Raw genomic sequence first — 25323 nt, 5'->3', positions numbered from 1 at the left:
CTATTCAAGGCTGTATTTAGTCAGCAGTTCTAGTCTGGACAATAAGTGCAGTCAAAGTCTGCCCAGAATACTCTCTTAGGAGCTGGAAGTTTAAGGTTATGGTGTAGTTGGGAACTGTCAGTGCTAGGTTAACGGTTGGACTAGATGATCTTCAAGGTACTTTCCAACCTAGTTGATTCTGTGATTGTGAGAGTTTTGACTACATGATCACTGAAAAGCACCTATGTATAGTCTCCCCAACTTTAGGTAACTAAATCTGGAGCACCAGCCAAGCCACTGGAAATCATTTTCCTAACGAAAACATTTAGGGCTGCTTAAGGTGCTTCTGAACATGGGACACATGATGAGGGAAGGCAAACATTATCATAGTGTGGCAGTAGGTAGCCAGTTGGATATTTCCTGAAGGAACTGCAGACTGTGGAAGGGTCCACACTGGAGCAGGGAACATGTGAGGAGGACAGAGTAGTGGAGCAGGGCTATGATAGACTGACTAACTCCCATACCCATTCCCCTGAGCTGCTTGGGAGGAGTCAGAAAGAGTGAAGCTGAGCCTGGGAAAAAAGGGGTGGGATGAGGGGAGATGTTGTTTTAATGTTTGGTTTTGTTTCTTACTACCCAAATGTGAATAAATTAAATTAATTTTCCCCAAGTTGAGTCTGTTTTGCCTGTGACAGTAACTGGTAAGTGACCTCCCTGTTTTTATCGCGTCCTATTTTTCATCCTATTTTCCCCTGCTGTCCTGTTGATGAGGGGGAGTGACAGACCATCTGGGTGGAATTTTGGCTCTTAGCCAAGGATAACCCACCACAGTCTTAAGCAGCAAAAATCTAAAAGCTGTAGTTAGACAGCCTTAGGATGTCATTCTTAGGAAAAATTTAGTAAACCATTAATATCTGCATCCTGAGGAGGGTCCTTTACACTACTGTGGCAATCCTCCTTTAATACCAAGTTGCTGTTATTTGGAAATGATTAGACTGTATGGGTGGTCCAGTTAGGGTATCTTTGTCAGTTAAAAAAGTGTATTGCATATAATTGTAATGAAGATACAAGAGTCTTAAGGCATAATTCTTGCCATTGCTCTGGAACAAATCAGGAGCAATAGCATTAATTAAAACCTACCATAGTGCAAGGACAGCATAAGGGAGAGAAAGATCAGGAGTTTAGATTTTGGTTGCTGTTGTCTTTAGCTGGATACTGTGTGTATTTAGAATCTGAGCTTCATTTATATTCTTTTCTGAAAATTTAAATGTAAATGGAGAGTTTGCATGCCCATGTTTTAGATACCTAAAAAAGTCAAACGTTGTGATGAAATTATATCCATGTTGGCATGGATTTGCTAGTCGGAGTAGTAGGGTAATGTGAGCTTTTAGCTGTGAAGGATCAGGACACACTTGACTGAAGTGTGGGTTTTTTTCCCCATCAACGCCCTTTCTTCAGCTTTTAATCTAGCAGAGACAGGTCTGGTTTATCCACTATTATGCTCTTAACAAAGGTTTTCTTGGTACATGTAACCTGTATGGGCTCTTTATACAGCAGTTCACAGAAAACTAGGTGTTTTAACTGTCCATTTCCACATACAGTTATACTCTTCGGAGGAAATAATTCTGCTAACTGTTATAACGTTTTTAGGTGCTGGGTAGACCTTTAATCCTTTAATTTTTTTTTTTTTTTTTTATTTAGAGGCTTAGACACATATCAGGCCAAAAAATATCGGCAAGCTCTTATGAGATACAAGGAATTTATAAACAAATAGACCAAACTAAGGGTAGGAGGGAGAATGCAGAGGAAGGGGGATTGACACCAACATGGTGTTACAGCAGGTCAGTGGGAGCTCTGCAAACAGCTGGAGGTGTCCAGTGTAGTGGATTAGGTACTGCACTGTACCCTGCTTCCTATGGCTCATTCATGAAAGTGGTGATGAAGAATGACTGAGGTGATTTTCTTCCTCTGTTTAGACTGAGCTTATATTTGCAAACTTTCTACAGCACCATACGTAACTTAAGACAGTGAAATTGCTGATGTTTTCTTTTTCTGTTTTCCTTCATCTAAGAGACAGCAAATGACTAGAATTAAGATGGTTTAGATACAATTAATGCTAACATTGTCATTATATAGTAGCCTCAATAGGGAACAGCAGAATGATAATCACTATTTATAAACTGTTTTCCTAGATGTGAGATTAGCACATTTGTTGTCTTTCTACAGAAGTTTCCTTTCTTCATTTAATTTCCATTCTTCACATTAAATTTTTGTCACTCCTTATCTTACTGCCTTTTATAGTAAGTATTTCTTTGTCTCTTTTCCCTACAAGAAGTCAAGAGCTATGACAATGTTTCATCATTAGTCACACATCAGGCCACTGTGTCCACTCTGCCTGCCATAAAATAAAGGGCCTGATTAAAACTGGTATAAACTGACTTCAGTTAAAGCTAAAAACCAGAATAAAAGATTCAATATTTCTGAGCTTGCCTGTTCTCTTGAGCATTTCTGTTTGTGTGCAAATGTCCAGGATGTGTTCTCACAAAATTTTAGGTTGGATCAAGTGGTAAGCTATCTAACAGCATGTTGGTTTTAATTTCTTCTGCCCAGGTATTACCAGATAAGAGCTGGACTGAAGATCCCATCCAGAATTCCTCACAGACTGTTTGCTACGATTGCAGGACAGACAGGTAAGCAGGTCCTAGATGTATGTGACATGACTGGATGTGGGGCAGCACGGTGGAGGAGAATGTGTGGGGGAAACAGGTGAGCCTGGATTTGATCCAGACCTGGATTTCCCTCATGATCAGTGGTTGTTCAGCTACCTCTTCTGGTATTGGTTTGGCCTGAGCTGGTCTTGAGTTTTGGTGCTTGTGTCTGTTAGAAAAGCAGAGAAATTTCTCATGCTTATCTGCAAGCAGTCTCTTATAAGTGGCTTTCCTTGTTGACAATGGAAAGAGTTGATTTAATATTCTAAGTGATTTCTGCATGGAAATTGCTTCAGTGTGTAGTGGGTTCACCCTGGCTGGATGCCACATGCCCACGAAAGCAGTTCTATCATTCCCCTCCTCAGCTGGACAGAGGAGAGAAAATATAATGAAAGGCATGTGAGCCAAGATAAGGACAGGGAGATCACTCACCAGTTACAATCACAGGCAAAACAGACTTGACTTAAGGAAATTAATTGAATTTATTGCCATTCAAATAAGAGTAGGATAATGTCTTAAAACACCTTCCCCCAATCTTCCCTTCTTCACTGATTCAACTTCACTCCCAATTTCTCTACCTGTTCCCCCCTGAGTGGTGCAGAGGAGCAGGGGATGGGGGTTGTGGTCAGTTCATCACCTGTGGTCTCTGCTGCTCCCTCCTCCTCAGGGGAAGGAATCCTCACACTCTTCCTCTGCTCCAGTGTGGGGTCATTGCCATGGGAGACAGTCCTCTATGAACTTCAACATGAGTCCTTCCCATGGGCTGTAGTTCTTCATAAACTGCTCCAGCGTGGGACCCCACGGGGTCACAAGTCCTGCCAGCAAACCTGCTCCAGAGTGGGCTCCTGTCTCCACAGGGCCACAGGTCCTGCCAGGAGCCTGCTCCAGCGTGGGCTTCCCACGGGGTCACAGCCTCCTTTGGGCATCCCCCTGCTCCGGCGTGGGGTCCCCCCCGGGCTGCAGGTGGGTCTCTGCTCCCCCATGGAGCTCCATGGGTGCAGGGAACAGCTGCCTCACCACGGGCTGCCCCACGGGCTGCAGGGGAACCTCTGCTCTGTGCCTGGAGCACCTCCTGCCTCCCTTCCTCACTGACCTTGGGGTCTGCAGGGTTGTTACTCTCACTCCTCTCTTCTGGCTGCTGTTGTACAGCAGGTTTTTCCCCCACCTTGTTAAATATGTTAGGTGCTACCACTGTTGCCGATGGGCTCAGCCTTGGCCAGCAGAAGGTTTGTCTTGGAGCCAGCTGGCATTGGCTCTGTGGGACATGGGGGAAGCTTCTGGCAGCTTCTCACAGAAGACACCACTGTAGCCTCTCTCACTACCAAAATCTTGCCATGCAAACCCAATAGACAGTGTTACCAGTAGGTTTTAAGAAACAACTTTTGAGTCGTTTTGACTCCATATCATGCATAGAGGAAGAAAAGATGTGACTTCAGTGTTAATGAGTTCCTGAGCTTGGATGTCACATCTGGGTTGTGGGTTTGGGTTTTTTTTGTTTTTTTTTTTTTTTTTTTTTTTTTTTTTTTTTTTTTTTTTCAGGTTTTATATTTGAAAATTTTCCAGTTTAACAGTCTTTTGTGGGTTAAAGGTTCTCTTTAAGTAAAAATATATTTTTCAGTTTGGAAGTCTGGTTCAATTAACTGATATACATCAAAATACAAAATTCATTAGACAAATTACATTTGTATATGTTGTGGTTTAACCCCAGCTGGAAAATAATCCCCACACTGCCATTTGTTCACTCTACTGCAGTGAGATGGGGGAGAATAAAATGGGCAAAAGTGAGAAAAGTCATGGCTTTAGATAAAGACAATTTATTAGGTAAAGCAAAAACTGTGCACTCAAGTAAGGCAAACCAAGGAATTCCTTCACCACTTCGCATCAGCAGGCAGGTGCTCAGCTATATCCAGGAAAGCAGGGCTCCATCATGCATAATGGTTACTTGGGAAGACAAACACCATCACTCCAAATGTCCTTCCTTCCTCCTTTTGTCCCCTGCTTTATATGCTGAGCATGATGTCACATGGTATGGAACATCCTTGGGTCAGTTGGGGTCAGCTGTCCCAGCTGTGTCCTATCCCAACTCCTTGTGCACCCCCAGCCTCCTCGCTGGTGGGGTGGGGTGAGGAGCAGAAAAGGCCTTGATGTCGTGTAAGGTCTGCTCAGCCATAACTAAAACATCCCTGGGTTATCAACACTGTTTTCAGCACAAATCCAAATCCTAGCCTCACACTAGCTTCTATGAAAGAAATTAACTCTATCCCAGCCAGAACAGCACAATATAAATGCAGAGAGTTATACAAAAGCATGAAGAATTCACCTGAAAATAAATTCCCAAACTCAAAATCTGAATAAGGAAATTTGTTTGAAACATAAATCAATTAAAAAATGTAGCCCAGGTTTTGAAAGGAAGAAAGAAAATTATTTTTCATCACATTCCAGCGTAATTCGCCCTTGGCATATCCAGAATCCCCTGGAGTTCCTTTGCTCTCTGGAAATGTCCTCAAATGACAGTAGTTTCTGGCATAAGTAGTCTTGAACTAATGAAATTCTCTCTGCATGTAGATAGCTAGAATTCTACTTTTGAGGGGCAATAAACGTTCAACAACAACCAACAAAAAAATGCAAACTATTTCTATTCTGCATTGAACCCAGGATGCCTATATAACTCGAGTGTTTTCTATATTTACTTTTTATTCTGATTAGTATTTTCTTCTGCCTGATATATCTTTGGTGTCCCATCTTCTTTCACCTCTGCTGGAAACAATTAATGTAAGAGCTTGGGCAGGAGAAAGGCAAGACAGGCAGTGTGGTTACAGGATTAGCAGCTGACTTTCATAGTGCTAATGCAATCCAGACTGGAGTCTAATAGCTTTATAGGGCTAACATCAAGGCAAGGGGATATTTAAGCTGTTAAGGCTTTAAACAGTTTTTCCTTGGCTATCTTCACAAGTACTTCCTAATTGATTTCATAAGTCTGCAAGAGAGCATCATTTAATGGGACTGAACTTAAAGGCAAACAGGCTGTAATGTTCTTTTTGTTCTCACGCTACTGATCTGTCTCAGTATGGGGAAAGCTGGTACAGGACGAATTAAATTGATGTGCATGTTTCAATAAAACACCCCTGTTAAAGTAGTATTACAACAAAAGAAGAGTTATAAAATAGTGAATAAAATCATACCTCACCAACAAGAATGAATTCAAAATAGTGGGATTAGTGAGTTTGGTTTAAAGGAAATATTTTTAATCCTTTGTCATGTTCATAAGAGCTATGAGAATTGAGAGTATACATTGAAAATATTTTGTAAATTTAGGAAGTAAAATCTGTGAATATATGCACTAATAAAATATATAAAATATGTAAATATATGAAATAAATAAGAGGTAGTATTTATCTTCCAGTGCATGTAGTCTTTTATTTTTATTAAATTTTACAGGATTTCCAATAAAACCATGGGAACTGACATCATTAACAATGTTTGTTTCCCACTAGATATTTTCAGCAACAGAGGCCAAAAAAAACGTAGGTTTCAAGAATTCAGCAGAGGGGAAGCTGAAGTCTGTATTGGCCATTCCCTTGCTGGCTGCCAGGCAAATCTGAACAGCAAGGACTATCTGTGGCACAGGACTGACAGGTTGTACATGAAGAAGACTTGATGACTTACTGCACGGTCTACATGTTGTCTGCATCCTGTCTACATTGTGGGAAGCCAATGGGAGATGTGCCCCGGTCGAAGCAAAGGGGATCTGTGATGGAGCCCAGTAGCCCCTTTGGTTTGGTCACTTGGGTCATCAAGGATTCACATTAGCTTGTATTGAGTCAAGCTGTATGAACGTAAATATCCCCTGTGGCATATGTGTGTATATATATATATATATATATATATATATATATATATATATATAAAATACATTTCATTCATACTCCCAAGAATCTCTAGCAAGGTGGAATTCCTTAAAGACAAGAGAAGATTGGTGGCTGTTGACTTTTTCAGCAATGAAAAGGAGAGAGGGAACAAGGCTTGTTGTGCAGTCTTTAGTTACTGTCATGCAGGATTTTAACCCCCGTGAAATTTACCGTCCTGTCTTTGAATAGATATCGTGACTGATGCAGCCTGCTTTGGGCTTATAAAGAACAAATTATGCTCTTTGCTTGTTCTTGTGCAGCTCATAACAGCACATACATCACTGACCTCAGCATTAGTTCTTCAGGGTTGAACTAATGCATACATATCTTAAAACTAAATTCTAGAAATGCCTTTCTGAGAAGATTTATGGGCCTTTTTCTTCTGGTACTCTTAAGCAGAAGGGCTTGTTAAAGTTTCCATATGATGTATACCTGTGACATATAGTGGGATGACTCACATGACTCAAGCATGAACAATTAAAGGAACAGGGAAAGTGAATATGCCATCTCACAGTACCACATTTGAATAATTATATCCTTGGCTGAGTTTTATGATCCACTTCCATGAGTTTTTAGGCTACCATATAAATTCTGGGACAAAGTTTCATAGAAATGATGAATATTAAGGCATTCAGTGATTTCCAGGCTATAGTTACAAAGATCAAAGACTGCAGGAGCTTATCTTAAAAACATATCTTAAAAACATGTTTATTTTAAAGTTTACCCATAAACACACAAGATCATTGGTCAAAAAACTGGGAGAAATTACACCGGTCGGAAACAGGTAGGATTAGCTGGTCTACCTTGATTTTCTGAACTACCTGAAAACATGAAGAATGGTGGAGACCAGGAGAGGTCCTTACTCATAGGTGGGGATTACTTAAGGGAGATGGTATGCACAAGGTAAATCAGCAAATCCTAGGAAAATTTTAATTTTAATTTCCTCTGCAGTATTTTGAAGTTGTCTACACACCACCTGGATGCATTACTGTTTTGAGAGAGAATTCTTCTTTATTAGTGAAAATTGAAGTAAGGTTTTTACACAAGTTCTCTTCTTAGACTCACTATGCCTCATTCTCATGTACTATAACCATGGATAACTGCTTGCTTATCAGCTTGCCTAGCTGTTTACCTTACAGGCCAAGGAAATATTTTTGCTAGGTGGACATTAAGAAAAAAAAAATTTTACATGGCATATAACTAAAGAAATTACTTAAGACTTTGATTTGTGTCCTGATTTCCTTTGTTTCTCCCGTCCAGAAGTACTATACTACCAATTTTAAAAACTTTTCAAATAGACAAATATTTTTAAAAACTTGGCCTGAAAATATAATTGCAAATAATATAAAGTATTTAGGAAAAAGTGTTACCTGCCAGTCTAATCTTTATTAGATTGTAGCAGTGTTCCACATAACTTTAGTCATTTAAATTGGGTTATTGTCTAAGAGTGCAGAAAGCCAAAGACAGCCAAAGAATGTGGTTCTTGCTTCATCTATCTCATGTAAGGTAAGGGAGTTGGAAAGCAATGTTTGTTCCAGACAAGTCAAGAAAAAGTAGCTGTGACTGCCATTACACATGATCTCTTCCGACTGGTGTTGTAGAGATGTTTCATATACTCACGGTTTAAAGCTTTCTCATAAAATGGAATATTTGACATTAGGTGACAAGAAAAAATTAGCATGATTTAAGTTGTGATGTGCAAAAAGGAGAGTAAGAGAGAGTATCAGAAAATGAGGAGGAGCATTGCTGTAATCTGTGTCTGCATTGTTCTATACAAGTTCATGATCACTCACACTGAATGTCTTTTCCTATAAATGACATGTTGATCTGTGGCTATCTTGAACCTAAGACCTACTTTGAAGGGCTGTTTATGTTTCTGATATGCTCCTTAATGAACTGTTCGTGCCTGCTTTTATTAAAAAATTAGTGGTCCTAATCTTATTATTAGTATTTGCTTGTCTCAAAGAAGTTCCTGGTGAAAGAATTCTACTTTGATTATTAAAGAAAAAACTTTTCTTGTAAATGGCTTCTTAGTGCAGTCAAAACAAGTATTTGCAGTTAGTTGCTCATTAGAGCAAGAAGAAACAGCACCATGACTTGTGGAACAGTATGAAATTGCAGTCATTAGTTCCAATAACTTTTTGAAAGGTAATTTCTGCCTCCATTAAGTGAAGATAAGCATACTGCATTTGAAGAATGAGAAAAGAGACTCATACTTTAGCAAACACATGGTTTTGTTTCAAAGCTTGTTAATCTGAAAATAAATATGTTTATATATATATATATATATATATAATAAAGCATACTTGACAAAGATAAATTTTATCTAAAGGGGATTTTACTGTGAAAGAAGTTATTTTGGGAGGAGTTGTCTTAGAAAACCTCATTAGCTGTGAAATCATAAGAGATGGTCAGATATTTTAAGAATTGTTAATCCACAATCAAAACTGAATTCCATATTCCAAGAAAAGAGAAGAAGATGAAAAAAAAATACTAAGAGGAGTAAACCGAAGATATTTCTGACTGATGTATACATGTTTCAACCCTTTTCTAGTCAAGGTCTTTCATAAATGGCTCAAAGGATGGAAATCAAAACAACTTATTTGTGGATGGAAGATTTTTCACTTCAGACTCTGAACTATGCAGGACACGCTCCCTTCCTCCCTTCCTCCAGAAACTGGGGCAGATCACACAGATGACAGTGGTGTAGCCACAGTCTTGGAGATGCTGAACAGCATTCCAACCCAAAATTGAGACTTGGTCAGTGGAGAAATCCAAAACTAGGAAGGGCCTGTAAGCACCAACACATACCACAAGTCTCTTTCCCTAGGCAGTGAGTAGGAGACACAAATCATCAGTGGCCACCTGACAGTCTGGCAGAAACAGAATCCAGTTATTCAGAAGCAGAGAGCCAACACAGTATTTCTGCTTCATGAAGCCAAGAATGAACTTCAGCTCTGTGGTAAAACAGGCCATACAGCTTTTTCAGACCTACTACTTGGGTGTGAATTGGACCTTCACAAAGCTGTCTTCTCTTCCACGTTTATTATATGTCTCTGATTTCCCCACACAGTGATCTGTTCTGCCTTCATTCTAAAGTAAGGTTCAATCCTGCAGGCTCTTTAAAATCCACCACTGCTTTCAACACTGAATAGTCATTTACACTAATTCAGTAGGTAAATTACATCCAGCCAACTGTTCCTTCTGCTCTGCACTGATGAAAAACTCTGTGGTGTCCTGTTGTGATGTCCCATGCTTTATTCAGGGAACTTTCTCATCTGAATTAATATTTGGAATAAATATATAGTGTCAGCTACACAGGTGACAAAACTAATAAATACATGTCAACCTAAGTTTCTGAAGAACAGAATTATTTTCAGATGTGAAGTCTATAACTGAACAAGGCTCTTAGGGAACTGGCAATGAGTTTAGAAACAGAAACATTACCAAAAGCATATATTCTGTTTGATTTTTTTTTTTTAATAACTATTTAAGAAAATAAAGACAAAACTTTCTTCAATCCTAACTGGGTCAGCTATTCTATCATCTCACATTTCAGCATGTCTGAGAAATGAACCTTGGTTTATAGCAATACAGAGATAAGAGACTGCATTTATGTTAGGATCTTTCGTACAAGGAAATTAATAGGACATCTTGCTTTTTATCGTCACTGAATCTATATATGGGTAGAGAGGTAGTTTTTTGTAATTCTTTCCATGAGGCTAATTCAAAATGTCAAAAGACAAGGTTAAGATAAGGATTCATCTCAGAAATGTGCAGCTTCAATCAAAAGTCACACTGAGGAAAAAAGCATTCTGAACTTTTTGATCAAGCAATTTAAAAATAATGGTGCCTCCTTTAGAAATTATTTATCCTAAATATAACATCTGCATTTATTCCAAATATAAACATGCTAAACATAATATTTCAAAACCAAAGTCTCTTCAAACATTTAAATGCGAAAATGATGATTCATTGAAAGAGTTTGTGCCTTAAAAATGTCATCTTTGCACTTTCAAAGTAGTCTTATTTTAGCTCAATAGTAAAAATGAAGGGTCTGCACGAGTATTTCTCTGCTAAAGAATGTGTTTTTTGAAGCTTCAGCAACTGAATTTTCAAGCCTTCTAAAAAAAGCAGATAGGCAACTCAGTACATGAAGATAACTGTGGCAAGTTCAACCCTGGTTTGTGGCCTTTAGAGCCTATTTCAGAAGTGTCTGGCTCACTGGTTATTTGTATTTTTTCAGTCTTTTTTTTTTTTTTTTTTTCTTTTTCATCCTGAAGCATTAAAGTTTCAGTAGAAAGGCATTTCTGAAACTGGGATGTCAAAACAGGCTAACTAAATAACCTATCACAGCTTCAAATCTGCAATAAGATCAAATATTTCCTGTTCAATGAGTGCCAAAAAGGTGAGGTTGCATTAAAACATGGATAGATTGAGACAAGTTATGAAAATATTGATTATCAGCTGTTACAAACTAGCATATAACAGTTTTATATAGATTGCAGGATTAAACCCCACAAAATATACCCAGAATTCTATGCAGGAGACAACCTGTTTTACCAGCAAAGCTCCTTCAAGTCTGTCTTCAGAGCCAAAACCAGAATGTGTTTGCCTTAGCAGTTCATAGGAGCTGTAAATTTCTGTGAGCTCCAAGTGAAAGGGTGATACAGCAGTTACTGCTAAGAGAGAATAGCGGGTATATTGCCTTTCTATACATACAACAGATAAAACTGAAACTTTGCTCTGCATCTCTTTAATTCAGTGTGAACTTGTGGCAGTATCATAAGTAACTGACAGTTGTAATAACCTCATATACCCTCTAGGTAAGATATATCAGAGGGATACAACATACTGAATAACAGTCTAGAAAGATACTAGAAAATTCTGCAGAAGAGGCTAATGTGCTGGATTTATGTTCGCTAAGAAATAGGCAGACATCACAACTGAGTGTTTTCATATAATCATAGAATCGTTTAGGTTGGTAAAGACCCTTAAAATAACCTAGTGCAACCATTAACGTAGCATTACCAAGTTTACCCCTAAACTATGTCCCTAAGTGATGAATCTACATGTCTTTTAAATACCTCCAGGGATGGTGACTCCATCACTTCCCTGGGCAGCCTGTTCCAGGTCTTGATAACCCCTTCAGTGAAGAAAATTTTCCTAATATCCAATTGAAACCTTCCTTGGTGCAACTTGAGGACATTTTCTCCTGTCCTATCGCTTGTTAGTTGGGAAAAGAGACTGAGACCCACGTCGCTACAACCTCCTTTCAGGTAGCTGTACGTAGTGATAAGGTCTGCCCTGAGCCTCCTCTTCTCCAGACTAAACACCCCCAGTTCCCTCAGCTGCTCCTCACAGGACTTGTGCTCTAGACCCTGCACCAGCTTCGTTGCTCTTCTTTGGACATACTCCAGCACCTTGATGTCTTTCTTGTAGTGAGGGGACCAAAACTCAGCACAGTACAGGTGTACAATGACTTCCCTAGTCCTGCTGGCCACACTATTTCCAATACAAGCCAGGATGCTCTTGGCCTTCTTGGCCACCTGGGCACACTGCTGGCTCCTGTTCAGGCAGCTATTGACCAACACCCCCAGGCAGCTTTCCAGTCACTCCTCTCCCCAAGCCTGTTTTTGCAGTGTTTTTGCATGGGGTTGTTGTGACTGAAGTTCAGGACCCATCACTGAGCCTTGTTGAACCTCATATAATTGTCCTCGGCCCATCAATCCAGCCTCTCCAGATCCCTCTGTAAAGCTTCCCTACCCTCAAGCAGATCAACACTCCTGCCTAACTTACTGATGTCTGTTGTTTTCTACTGTTTTCTGTTTTTCTAAAAACTGTTTTCTACAGTTGTCCTAAAATAGAGGTCAGAGACACCTCTGTTGAAGGCTACGAATCACCAGTTAAGGGAGAATCTTCTATGCATCCAAAATGCAGAAGGGAGTGAGGGATTACATGAAGGAGCATGCAGCATGGCTGCATGTCTACAGCCATGTGTTAGAGGGGTTTGCTAGTAAGGAGCTCGTCTAGTGTGATTACAGTCTTGGTCACCTCAGCATCTTCATAAGTTTTACCGTCAGGTTTAGCAGGTAATTTCATGTTGAAGATTTTGATACCTAACTAACTTGATACATAAATTGATAAATATGAAGTCTTCTCAGTCATCTGAGCTGAAAGACTTTGGAGTCTAAATTTGTAAATTAGGAACTAAATCACCACAATTTCAGGAAGATGCAACTGTATTTTGGTATGGGGGCCACAAGTATTTCTAAGCCTTTCTTTAAAGATACTTATGGATGCTATATTATATCCCAGTGTTCTTCTTAGCAAATCATTACAGATATGATGTAGGTAGTGAAGGCTTCTTGAGAATGTAGGTAGTCAGGATGTCCTAGTGACTAGGGGATGCAGTAGTTCATAAAAAATTAAGATTTAAATATCCTGAGGTCTGTGGATGACAGTTGCTATATAAGAAGCAGATATTCATTAGTTAAAACATATGTATACACTCCTAACTGTTACAGGTAAGTTGTTCTTCCCTGGGGAGGGAATCTTACATGATTTTTATATAAGCTTTCTAGCAAACTTTATTTCACCAAATTTTCTGTACTAGCAGTAAATATAGTTGTCTTGTAATCATGTGTTAAGCTGTATCCAAGGGCAGGCAATAAATTGTCTGTAACCTGAGTTAAGGTTGTGAGATGTAAGAAGCCCTGGGAACCTGTGACTAAGGGTAAAAATCATTTTGTCTAACTAACTGCTGATATCTATGCTGTGAGTGTCTCCACCTAAGCTAATCAACCAGTCTCCTTTTATAGTCAGAGGAGAGAAACAGGTAATCTGAAGGAGTAATTTAACATATCTATTTTAAGATGCATTGAATCACATCTATTTCTGTCCATTTACTATAAAAAAAGTTGCAGGAACTTCTGCAGAGAGAGACATTTCCATTGTGTTTGCAAAAGACTTGGCACAAAAAGGCTGTGATTGCACCTTGTGCCTTCATGTATGTATGCATGCAAATTAATACGGCAAGTAATAATAAAAAGCAGAAAAGGTGACATAGTATACCGAGAGAGCAAATGGTACCCTTGTCGTTCCCAGAAAATAATCAAAGATGAGACCTTGATTTGAGATTTTATATAATGCTTCTGAATGTTTTTTCAGGGTAAAATATAAGAAAAAGGAGAAGATTCCAGTGTGAGAACATCTTTCTTATTCTTTTCTTTGGACCTCATTCTGCCACTAACAGGAAAAAAAAGCTACAAGATCTAAAAAATTAATTCATGTTTCATTCTGGAATTGCACAGTGATTTATTCATTGAAAATGAAACTATGGAAGTGGTGTTTATTTATATTTTGTAAGACTAAAACTATGATTATATTTTCACCATAAATTTCATAGCTGGACTAAGAATATACTAGGAAATAGAAGCAAGGCTTGAATTTTGATAAACCAGGAATTGAATTTGAGGTTCAGTAAAGCATTTCGTGCTATTAACAATTCTCTAGGACATTACTGCATGGTCAATAGCTCTGAAGCTTAACATTATGTATTAGATGTGACCATAAATTAGAAAAATGAATTTTCTGTGCATTCAAGTGTACATGTGGGCCTTTCAGAAGTATTTGCTTAATTTACTATTCCAGCCAAGGAATGCTGGTCGGTTTCATTTCCCCTTGATAACAAACACTGACAGGGACTGCTCTGAAAAATGTTGTGGTCTACAGGTTAAAACAGGGAACACAGGCAGCAGGTTGAACTGTGTGTCCTTATCTCTGTCTTATCTGTAAAACAATTGTACTGCTTCAACGATGGAAATACATATATGACTTAATAACTATCCAAATGTGTAAGATAAACAACAGGAATAGGTGTCTCCTTCTTTTGTGATTTTCGTTTGTCTTCGTGTTCTTCATGAGTTATTGCTGAAGGAAGACCAAAAAAACGAGATATGATCACTTGGATATGGCTTTGAGCAAATTAACCTAGTGAAAAATATCCTGGTCCATGGTAGAGAGGTTGGAACTAGGTGAACTTTAAAGATCTTTTCAAACGCCAATCATTCTATTCTTCTGTGATTCTAAGTATGAACTTTCATAATGTGGTGGGTTGACCCTGACTGCATGCCAGATGCACACCAAAGCCACTCTATCTTCTCCTCCTCAGCTGGACAGGGGAGAGAAAATATAATGAAAAGCTCATGGGTCAAGATAAGGACAGTGAGAAATCACTCACAATTACCATCACTGGCAAAAGAGACTTGACTTGAGAAAAATATATTACTAATCAAATATTACCAATCAGATATTACCAATCAAATATATATCACCAATCAAATCAAATCAGGATAATGAAAAATAAAAACAAATCTTAAAAACACCATCCCCCTACCTCTCCCTTCTTCCCAGGCTCAACTCCACTGCCAAATTTCTCTACTTCCTCAGACAAAGCAGCTCAGGGGGATGGGGAATGAGGGTTGTGGTCAGTTCATCACAGATTGTATCTGCCACTTCTTCCTCCTCACACTCTTTCCACTGCTCCAGAGTGGAGTCCCTCCCATGGAGAGAGTTCACAAACTTCTCCAACGTGAGTCCTTCCCACAGGCTGCAGTTTTTCACAGACTGTTCCAGCATGGGTCCCTCCCACGGCTGCAGTCCCTCTGGCACAGACTGCTCCAGCGTGGGACCCCACGGGGTCACAAGTCCTGCCAGCAAACCTGCTCCAGCGTGGGCTCCTCTCTCCACGGGGCCACAGGTCCTGCCAGGAGCCTGCTCCAGCGTGGGCTTCCCACGGGGTCACAGCCTCCTTCGGGCATCCCCCTGCTCCGGCGTGGGGTCCCCCCCGGGCTGCAGGTGGGTCTCTGCTCCCCCATGGAGCTCCATGGGTGCAGGGCACAGCTGCCTCACCACGGGCTGCACCACGGGCTGCAGGGGAACCTCTGCTCTGTGCCTGGAGCACCTCCTGCCCCCCTTCCTCACTGACCTTGGGGGCTGCAGAGTTGTTAGTCCCACTTATGCTCTCTCCTCTCTTCAGCTGTGTCCTGGTTTTGGCCAGGATAGAGTTAACTTTCCTTGGACTGAGAGGGAACACAGCTAGAGGGCTGCCGGTATCAGTCACTGGAGTATTCCGTATCATGTGATGTCATGCTCAGTATATAAGGGGACACATGCTCTCTCATATCCGTTTCCATTTTCTGTCTGGGGCTGTGGGATCTTTGGTACCGTTGGCATCACTGCTAGGGGTGGGGGGCTGCATACCTGTCACCAGTCAGTGAGCAACTGCATTTCATATTACCTATTTGGACTTACTATTGTTACTGTTGTGTTGTTACTATTGCTAAACTTTTTAATTCAACCTAATTTTTTTTTATCCCTCCCCTATTTCACCAGGGAGGGGGGGTAAGTAAATGACTGGTCATGTGGTGATTGGCTACTGGCCAAGTTCAGACCATGCCAAGCTGCTGTTGCACCTGTTTTTTTTTTCCTGCCTTCTTAAATATATTATCCCCGAGGCATTACCATGGTTGCTGATGGGCTCAGCCTTGGCCAGCAGTGGGTCTGTCTTGGAGCAGGCTGGCATTGGCTCTGTGGGACATGGGGGAAGCGTTTAGCAGCTTCTCACAGGAGCCACTCCTGTAGCCCCCCCGGCACAGAAACATGGCCATGCAAACTCAATATGCATGACCAGCATGAACAAAGAATATGGATTTGAATGCATAAATTTCAGGGGGGTTTTAACAGTTTCCTTACATACCCACTGACTGTGAGAAGAAATGAGTAAATAAATATAAGCATAAGCACTTTTGCTGGACTGAGATCACCCTTTAAGTACTTGCATGTCATTTTGACTTTAGTTGCACAGACGGGATGTGTGTGATGGTACAAAACCATGCCTAGAGTCAAATTGCTTTCTCATGGATGATGTGTCTACTGTCCTTAAAGAAAGGCCTGACTGTGTAGGTGCTCTCAGATCTTTCAGTCTCCCATCTGTAGTGGGACCTTTGAGACATGCTGTAGGCAGCTCGTCCAGCAGTGCCTAGCAACCTACTACAGCAATGCTGATCGGTCCTGGCATTGGACCATATGTCCCAGTGGGAAAACCCCAGTTTTGCTTTAAACTTTGCTTGCCAGCATCTGTTTGCATGGAGAGTGAATGTGGTTTCAGTAGCAGCCTTGAACCATTTGCTGCCCACAAGACCTGATCTTGCTGTCTCTCTAAAAATGAAACTTGAGAGGGAGTCATTAGGAAGCCAAGGGAACTACAGCAAACTGGGGAGAAGAGAGAAGCCTGAGAAAATGAAACCTCAGGTTTATATAACATACTGAAGAATAGGAGAATGATACAAACCTCCTTATTCCTTCTTTAGACTTGCATTCCCTCCTGGTGTGACACCACAGAGCCTGCAGGCAATGTTGGAACCCAACACTTGCTTTTTCTACAGATTTCCACATGCAGAAGTAATGTTGTGTGTATGTTTACACATCTACTTAAATACCCTCCTTGCCTTGGATTTCATGCAAAATGTTCACACCTTTGCCGTAGATTAAAAACAATGTGCATCCTGAGCAGGGAACAATTTGCACTGTCTTTGCACCTGTATGAATGATCAGGGAAAACTCGAATCAGTATAACAAACCAAATGGCTCAAACTGATGGAAGCTATGTGGGAAATAAAATACACTTTGGTTTGTGTTTTCTTCTTTTCTATATCTAGGGTCATGTACATCTCAGTCCTCTTTCATGCTCCATGAGCAAACAACTTCCTCCACACTACATGGGACTTTGAATATGGCCTGATCTGTCAGTAGACACTTTCTCTGGTGGCTGCTGTAAAATTCTGTGCAGAAAAATGCTGGTTTGTGACTTGAAGCTTGAAAACAATCCTGTTGACTTAAATAGATCCTGCTCATTTATTAGATAAGTACTTGCTTAAAGGTTTGATAGATTGGGGATGAATGTTAGGAAAATTCCTGGTTTCACCTTGATTTTAAATTATATAGCTGGTGGCATGAAAATATATGAGGCAAGAGCATGTATTTTACAGAAACTGAGAAGGTTCAAAATTACAGACTTGCTTTTACAGACAGGTGGTAAGAGCTCACCTTCTAACTACAGCTACGGTGTAACTTAGTCTTCCTTTGCATATGTGTGGGGGAAGTAATAATGTATATTAAAAATTTTCTGCCATAGCCCTCTCCACTGGTAATATCATAAAATCCCTGAAATTGCAGTGTTTCCAATTAAATGTGCCTCCAAGGACTGCATCTAAAGTGGGTAGAACAGCAGAGTGGTCTACTCACTACGTTGTTCTCTGTCAGAGTAGAAAGTGATAAAGTCAGTCTTCAGCCACTGTGGGCTGTAATTTTTACTCTAGTATTGCAGACTGTAACTTTGAGAGATCTGTTTCAGAAGAGTATTTTATAAATGCTGTGAATGACACTTGAGGAGCAAAAGAAAATGTATTCTGGAAAAGAAAGCGCATAACAGGCATGGTATTCTACCTTCTGTTTTTTCTCCTTAAAAAAATGATATTGCACATTACCTAATAGGCATCAGATGTTAGAATCAAAAGCTGATATTTAAACAAGTTTAAAAAAAAAACCACAACAAAAATAATTTTTTAAAAAAATCTAGGAAATAAGCACAGTATCCCTTAAGAGTAAGAATATATCTTTCTCATTATGTCAGAAAAATATGAAATTTTATTACTCATATTTAGTTAAGAAAAACTTATTTCAGCATTTCTTTTTTTCACAAAAGAAACTCAACTGAAAGTATAATCCAGAGAAGATCCTTGTGTTACTGACATTTCACTTGGTTAAACAAATAACACAAAAATTAGACTATGGCACTTATGGATGGTAACCAATACCCCGTATCCCGTGTAACTTGCTCCAGCCAGTGAATACCAGAAGCAAAACCTCAGGACAAAGTTTAACAGAAATGAAAAAAAAAAACAAAAAACCTGACTGTAGCACTGAACTATGCTGGTTATAAGTGTGCCTCTGTGGCATATGATAGCTGGAGGATTTGAGGACCCAGGAGGATTTACTAGTCCTTAATTCCTATGATTACTGAGCTCTTCCTCCCAGCTCTGATCTTGGAGCAATCAGCCTCCCTCTGTTTTAGTTTCCCCATATGTGTAATGGGGTTAATTGTATCTGTATCATAAGGGTATTGTGAAACTTAATTACTTAATGTAAAGAGCTTTGATATTCTTGGATATGTGACAGTGTAGGAGAGCAGAGAATTATTTATGGTCTTGAAACTTTTTATGCTTGGTTCATGCTTTAGAGAGTAATACAGTGGATCCAAAGAGAGAAATGTTTGACCTACTATTTCTGCCACGCACTGCGTAATGAGTTGCAGTAATAACAGCATTCTGGAAGACTGTTAATGTAATTAAAACCACTGACTTTTCTTGTAGGTGGGAGGTTCTTGAATATGGCTTATGTTCTAAATGGAATTATGCTGCAGCATCATTATAGCTGCTGTACAACATCCAAACCTAGGAGGCTCAGGAAAATATTTCTCCCCCACCTATGCACATTAACCTGCCAGAAATAACTAATATGCATTTGGAAAATCTGCAGCTGTGGACCAGCTTCTGTTTTTCACAGTCTGAATGCAGCCAGCGTATTCCTTCATGGCGAGAAACAAGGGTTAGTTTGGTGAAAGGTGTTGTTCCTAAGCACGCCAGTGTAGGTGTCATGGTAAGGGAGTGGAAGGGTGTCTAGGACCTATGCTTTCATTATTGTGCAAAGGAAAATATACTACTACTTATTTTATATGCTCATCAAAACTATTGCCAATTCACCTGAATTCCAATGTGGGAGACTCCTCTCAGAGTCCCTGGTGCCTTGCTGTGCATGGGATTCACCTCTGGATCCAGGTCCAGGAGGTAAATCACATGCTGAGCTCAGAGCTGAAAGCGGAGCTTGCCCGGAGCTCGGGCTGCCACCCCATTGCAGGAGCCTGCAAGACTTCACTTGCTCCATCACCCTCAGTGCCCATCAAAGCTTGGAGCTGAGGGGACACTGTGGGTGCACAACTTGTTGTGAATATGAAACACGACTAGATGAGATGAGTGTGAAGTTAAGGGCTGATCAGAGGGAAGAAGGTTTAAGCCTCAAACAGCAAAAATAACTTCTCCCACCAGCTTAGCTACACCCCTTCTGGACAGTGCCTGGATAACATCATATATGCAGCCAGGTGGAACCTTGATGGAAATTTTTTTTTTTTAACACCTTCTTTACCTTAGGGCTGCTCCTAGGAAGATGACATCTTCCCGTTTGCTGGACAATGTTCTTTTAGTTTCTGGAAAAATTAAGCTTCATGCCTGTCATGTATATGGATGAAGATGCATATTTATATCTTCAGAAGTAACAGAGCAAGCCAATTAAAAATGTGGGGGGAAAGAGCTATTTAATTTTAAACAGCTCAGATACACTGATTAATGATTTTTGGTATTTGCTCATTAACAGCTACTAGGTCTCGCAAATTCTATGTAGCACTTTCCATCTGCGCATCTCAGCATGCCTTATTACTGTGAGTTAACTCAAGTTATGGTGAGGTAAACAAGAGCTTATGTCTGTACCGTGAAGCACAAACCCATCGAAAATCTTTAGCCTAGCGTTGACCTGGTACACTCTGTGACCTAATAAAACACCTTCTCTAAACCAACTTGCTTCCTGAGATGAGTGTACTTGTGCTGAATATTTCTTCGTCAGCATGGCGTACATTATTCCTCCTGTCTCTTGCTCTGATAGAAGATTCCTGGCTGTTATCTTACATGCATTTGCACCATGCCCTGTTGTGCTGTTGTTGGTCTCATGCTAAGTAGTTTTCCCATAATTTTCACCCCCCAAAAGCACCTAAAGCCCGGCACAGGGCCAAAAATTTTGTGTTTTGTCCCAGGACCTGGAAAACAGTGTTACTGCAGATCAAGATTCATCCGTGGAAATAATGGATAATACTGAGTGAGGTTTTTAAATGTAACTCCCCCTGAACTTCCTCTCTTCCCACTGAAGAGTATGAGTTTTTTTCAACAGTAATGGTGCTTTGGTGAATGTGTAGGCCTCATGCACGTCCAGCCTACTGTTGTGCTGAGAGTACTTCCAGTCATTGTGACTAATAACATATCATAATTTCCTGGATTTGTCTGTTTATGTCTATCCATCTGTTATCTCTCACCTTACACACCACCTAAAAACTTTACAAAAGTGAATATCACTTCGCTTTGGATTTGAGCTTTGCATATATGTCTACAGTTTCTGCCATGCCCTGATTGGGTTGAATCCTCTCTTGCAAGTCTGTCTGCTGGTCTTGCCACTGGCCTTCTTGACAATAAGTACACACTTGAGTAGTCTTAGAGTCAAACTGCGTAGCCTAAGATTATCCTGCAAGTTCCCTTCATAAGTAACATTGGAAAGACTTCATTCCACATATCAGAAGGATGAATTTTAGGTTACAGTGATTTTCTTCTATTAGGAAAAAAAAAAAAAAAAAAAAAAAAAAAAAATCTTTAGTTAACTGCCTTTTCTGTAACTAAAATGAGACATGACAGATCCCATGCTAAAAAATATCATTCAAGGCTAGTGGGTGCAACTGAATGGTAGGACTGGTATAATGTGGATCTGGGAAGCCTCATCAATAGGCTCTGTTCTAAGTATGTGGAAGTTAGGATTTGAGTTTTCATCATGTGATCTACTCAGAAATAGCAAGTTTTAATTCCCTCCCTTTTAAGTAGTGGGAATTAGTGTAATAACTCCATTCTGCCACTAATAAAGTAGGTATTATGTTTGTGGAAGATGAAAAATCTCCTGTACTAATAACACAATAAGGATCTCTGTGTTACTAGACATAATAATATTTGATTGAAAATACACTCACCAGAGCTCAGTGTTTCAAGATTTAGAATAGAAAAGACTACAAAGGACCTCTGACAATATCCAAGGAATTACTGTGTGCTTTTGTATTAGTGTTGCACACAAGAAGAAAAAGCAGAGTTTTAGACTTCTATAATGAATTTCTCTTGTTTGTGGATTATAATAGGAAGTCTGGTGGGGTTTTTTTTTGTTGAATTGGGTTTAGTTTTTAATGAAACCAAATTAAACTGCGAATTGTTGCATCTTTTCACTTCCAGTAGTAGAAGTTTCTACAGTATCAGGAAGAATGGAAGAGAACAGGGAGTCTAGACTCACCAAACTGTGGGATCGACTTCAGTTTCCTACTTCTTCTCTCCAATGTTAGGCAAGACACTTAGATTAAGATTTTTAAAATCCCTCAAAGGTCTAATTTACATTGGCTCATATTGAATATTCCTGAGGAGACAGGCCTAAGTCATGCTCTGCCCCAGGTTCCCACCTGTAAAAAAGACATGAACAATACCTAGTATTGTGAAAAATAAAGAAGAAAGTTAAGAACTGACATTGTGAGAATGGCGTGAAAGCCATAAAAATGTTCATGTGATGGATTGCCTCTAAGCCATTCAAACAATGTTGAAAGCTTTCGTGTCATATCAAATAGATCTAATCTAGAATGTTGTTCACTGTTTACATTGCACAGTGTCTGGTTTTGGCAGCAGTTAGTTGCAACAGGAATATGAGTGACTAGACACAGCGAAGTAAATTCTGTGAACAATATCATCTGGAGGTTGGTTTTCATTCCTTTATTGTTGTCCTTTTGGGATAAAGAGGAAAGTGCATTTTAAAATGTCCTTTTTAAAAAAATATTTTTATATTTCAGTTTGGGTAATCACATCTTTACCCAGACTGAAATGAAAGTTTTTTAACACTCTTCATCTTTTTACTTGTGAGCTGAGAGGAACCAATGGAAGTTATCAGGAACTTCACCTTCATTTACATAATTGCTATGTGAAATGGGAAATTGGTTTATGCAAGAAAGGAATCTGAGGCTCATTAGTGATAAGCATCTTCAGAAAAGAGTGCTCCCTGACATAGTGTTCAGTTGCAGGATGTGGGTGGTCTTAAGGGAGACATTTCACGTTAGCCAGCCAATTAATGAAAACACAAGTGTATTGAACTGAATTTAGTTCTTGCCTGTGTCTGTGAGGTTGCTTGCCTGGTGATTACGAACAAAAGCCTGATGACTGTACTCATACAGCAAAACGAGATGGCGAATACAAACTCAGGGAAATATAGGAAGGGGTACTTCTATTTCATAGAGTGTGATCACCGTAGACTACATATGTGCTTTGTAGCCTGAGTTGTGATATAGAATATAATCATAGATAAAAAAGATAAAAACCCTTCCTTGTTCCTTAAGCCTTTAGGTCTATCAGCAGCCTGAGGAAAATAAGGAATGAAGACACCTGATGTAATCAGCCTATTCCTACACAGAGGTTTGATTGAATTCACTTATAATTCTTGATTCAAGTGGCTGATCCATCACTAAGGGAAGGGTAAACAGTATGTTGGTGGTGCTTTCGTACAAACAAGAAATCATCAAATTTCATCCTATTTCCCTAAAAGAATACAAGAAGGAGCAATGCCTCCATGAGGATTAGTCATTAGGCTCATATACTTTATAGTCCACTGAAAAGTTTATTCTCCTCTAACCCAAACCTCACATTGAAGGCACCTGATTTTGATATCACTCCCATCTCTGCAAATATAATTCAACGTGGGCCAAGGGAACGTCAGCAGTATCCTTGATTTGAGAGGTCAGAAGGTGGAGTTAAAGAAGTGATAAGTTAAAGGATGAGTAACAGATGTGATGGGATGAGTTGATCAGAGTGTCTCTTTTTCACCGGATTCTCAGGGACTCCTTGTTGTTGCAAGTTCTGTGACAATCTGAGTACAAGGTATACCTTGGCATACAAATGCTGCTGAAAGGCAACAGCATGAAGGGAAAAGCCATCCTCAACTTGGAAGAGTTCAACCTGAGGAAACATCATAGTAATTGTAGCAGAAAAGAAACAAAAACACCCCAGTAGGGATTACTCTTTAAAGCCTGCAGGCTTGAGTTGAAAACCATCTTTTTTTTCATGTATTTCGAGAGAGTTCCCAGAAATGACCCAGTCGTAAATGATCTGACAATGTTCTCAAGCAGAAAAGCACAGCTGCACTGAAGACAGAACTGCCGTTCCAATAGGAGCTCTCTTCAGAGGTGCTGACCCAGGCTTAGCTAAAATGTTACTTGAAACTGGTGCACTTACATTTCTTTTCCTGACAGTATACTCTCAAAAAACCACTAAAGTCCATATTAAAAAGTATGGAGGAAAACTGGTCAAATTTGAAAAATTTCATCCAGAGAAATGTAGAAAATAAGAAAATGACAACAAGATATAAAAGAAACATTTGCTAGGTGTTGATGTTAGTGTGCTATAAATTATTCATTTGGCTGTAGAAAGAATAATTCAGTCAGCTGTTCAGCCTTAATTCTGGCTGATTTAGACACAGTTTCCGCAGGATTCAGACCTGTGAAGAACCTTCTTGCTTTTATCCAGAACTTCAACTGCAACTAAGAAAAAATAAATAATGTGGGTTTTTTTCCAAAGAAAAACAGAGGCTAATTGTTTTATTTTGGTGCTTGTTTACTAAACTGACTGCTTTTCCAAAAGTCCTGAGCTACTACCAACCAACTCTGGCTCTAAAAAGTTCTTCTGGCTGCATAATGTTTCAGAGAACCAAAATATTTTGCCTTTGCTTAGATTTGGGTATAGAAGATTATCAGGTGAGGAGGTGTGTATTAATGATCCAGCTTTAGGAATATGGAGACAGGATTTGAATCCAGTCACATATAATTTAATTAATACCACATACAATTGTCTGATAAAACTGGAACAGGAGTTTTCAGTTTCAAGTTGAACGCTGAGGTAATTGGAACAGGATTAGCATTTGTGCCATGGTTTTATTTTATGCTTCTCAACTCTGTATAATTTGTAACAAACAGGGAGGAGCACAAACTCTTCACAAAACACTGGCTAACCAGCTGTATGGCTGTGCATGTCTCCTATTTCAAGCTTATTTTGTTAAAAGGTTTCACAATAACTCCTACTGTCACTTTTCAAAGATTATTCCAGCTCTTACCGTCTTTACAATTTGGCTCACTTGTCGTCAGAAGTTTGGTAGAGAGGCAATGTGATGGAAATTCTTGAAGAGCTATCTGCAAAAAGCTGCATCTACTATTTTTGACTGCATGTTAAGCCTTTGCTTTTTTTTACTTACTCAAGGCTAGCTGTACAGATAGAAGTGTTGTTTAAAATATAAAGTAGACACGTGGTAAGCAGTGCAAGGGGAAAGTACCTGGATTCAGTGCACAGAAGAAATTAAGAGCAGTAGCACAGGAAGAACAACGTGATAGAAAATTACTGAATGTCAGCTGTAGTTTCTAAAATATCTTTCCAGAAAATCTATAACAGCTGAATATTGACTACTGGATGGAAATTGTTGTCATACTGTATGGATAAAGTCTGCAGTTCTGAATGTCTCTAGCTGCGAGGCTCCTTCAAACCATGACTTCTTGTCTGCACCTCTCCTATGAATGACTCAAATTCTAAGTCTGACCTCTGAATTCCATCTTTTGGACAGAAAGGGAAGAAAGGATTATCTGAAATACCACAAACTTAAGCATCATAAAAGGAAAGTTTTTTCAACGCAATGAGCCTTTGAAACTAGCTGACAACAAATACTTTTATTTGTTTTTATTTATTTGTTATACAGCAGTGATAATTTCATCCTGAGAAAACCTATAATCT

General features: G+C 39.5%; 1 protein-coding gene across 1 annotated transcript in view; it reads left to right on the top strand.

The window, feature by feature from the left end:
- The window catches only part of FAM135B (family with sequence similarity 135 member B), a 210999-nt gene that overhangs the window by 96412 nt on the left and 89264 nt on the right, over positions 1-25323 (top strand). Inside the window, exon 3 of the mRNA XM_026843436.1 lies at positions 2590-2669. Coding sequence (XP_026699237.1) covers positions 2590-2669 — 80 coding nt within the window. The remainder of the gene's footprint in view (positions 1-2589; positions 2670-25323) is intronic.

This window comes from Athene cunicularia (assembly GCF_003259725.1).
Source record: "Athene cunicularia isolate RWA chromosome 2 unlocalized genomic scaffold, athCun1 chr2_part1, whole genome shotgun sequence".
Taxonomy (NCBI): Eukaryota; Metazoa; Chordata; class Aves; order Strigiformes; family Strigidae; genus Athene; species Athene cunicularia.
Note: the sequence above shows the minus strand (reverse complement) of the source record. Positions and strands in the feature narration are given on the sequence as shown.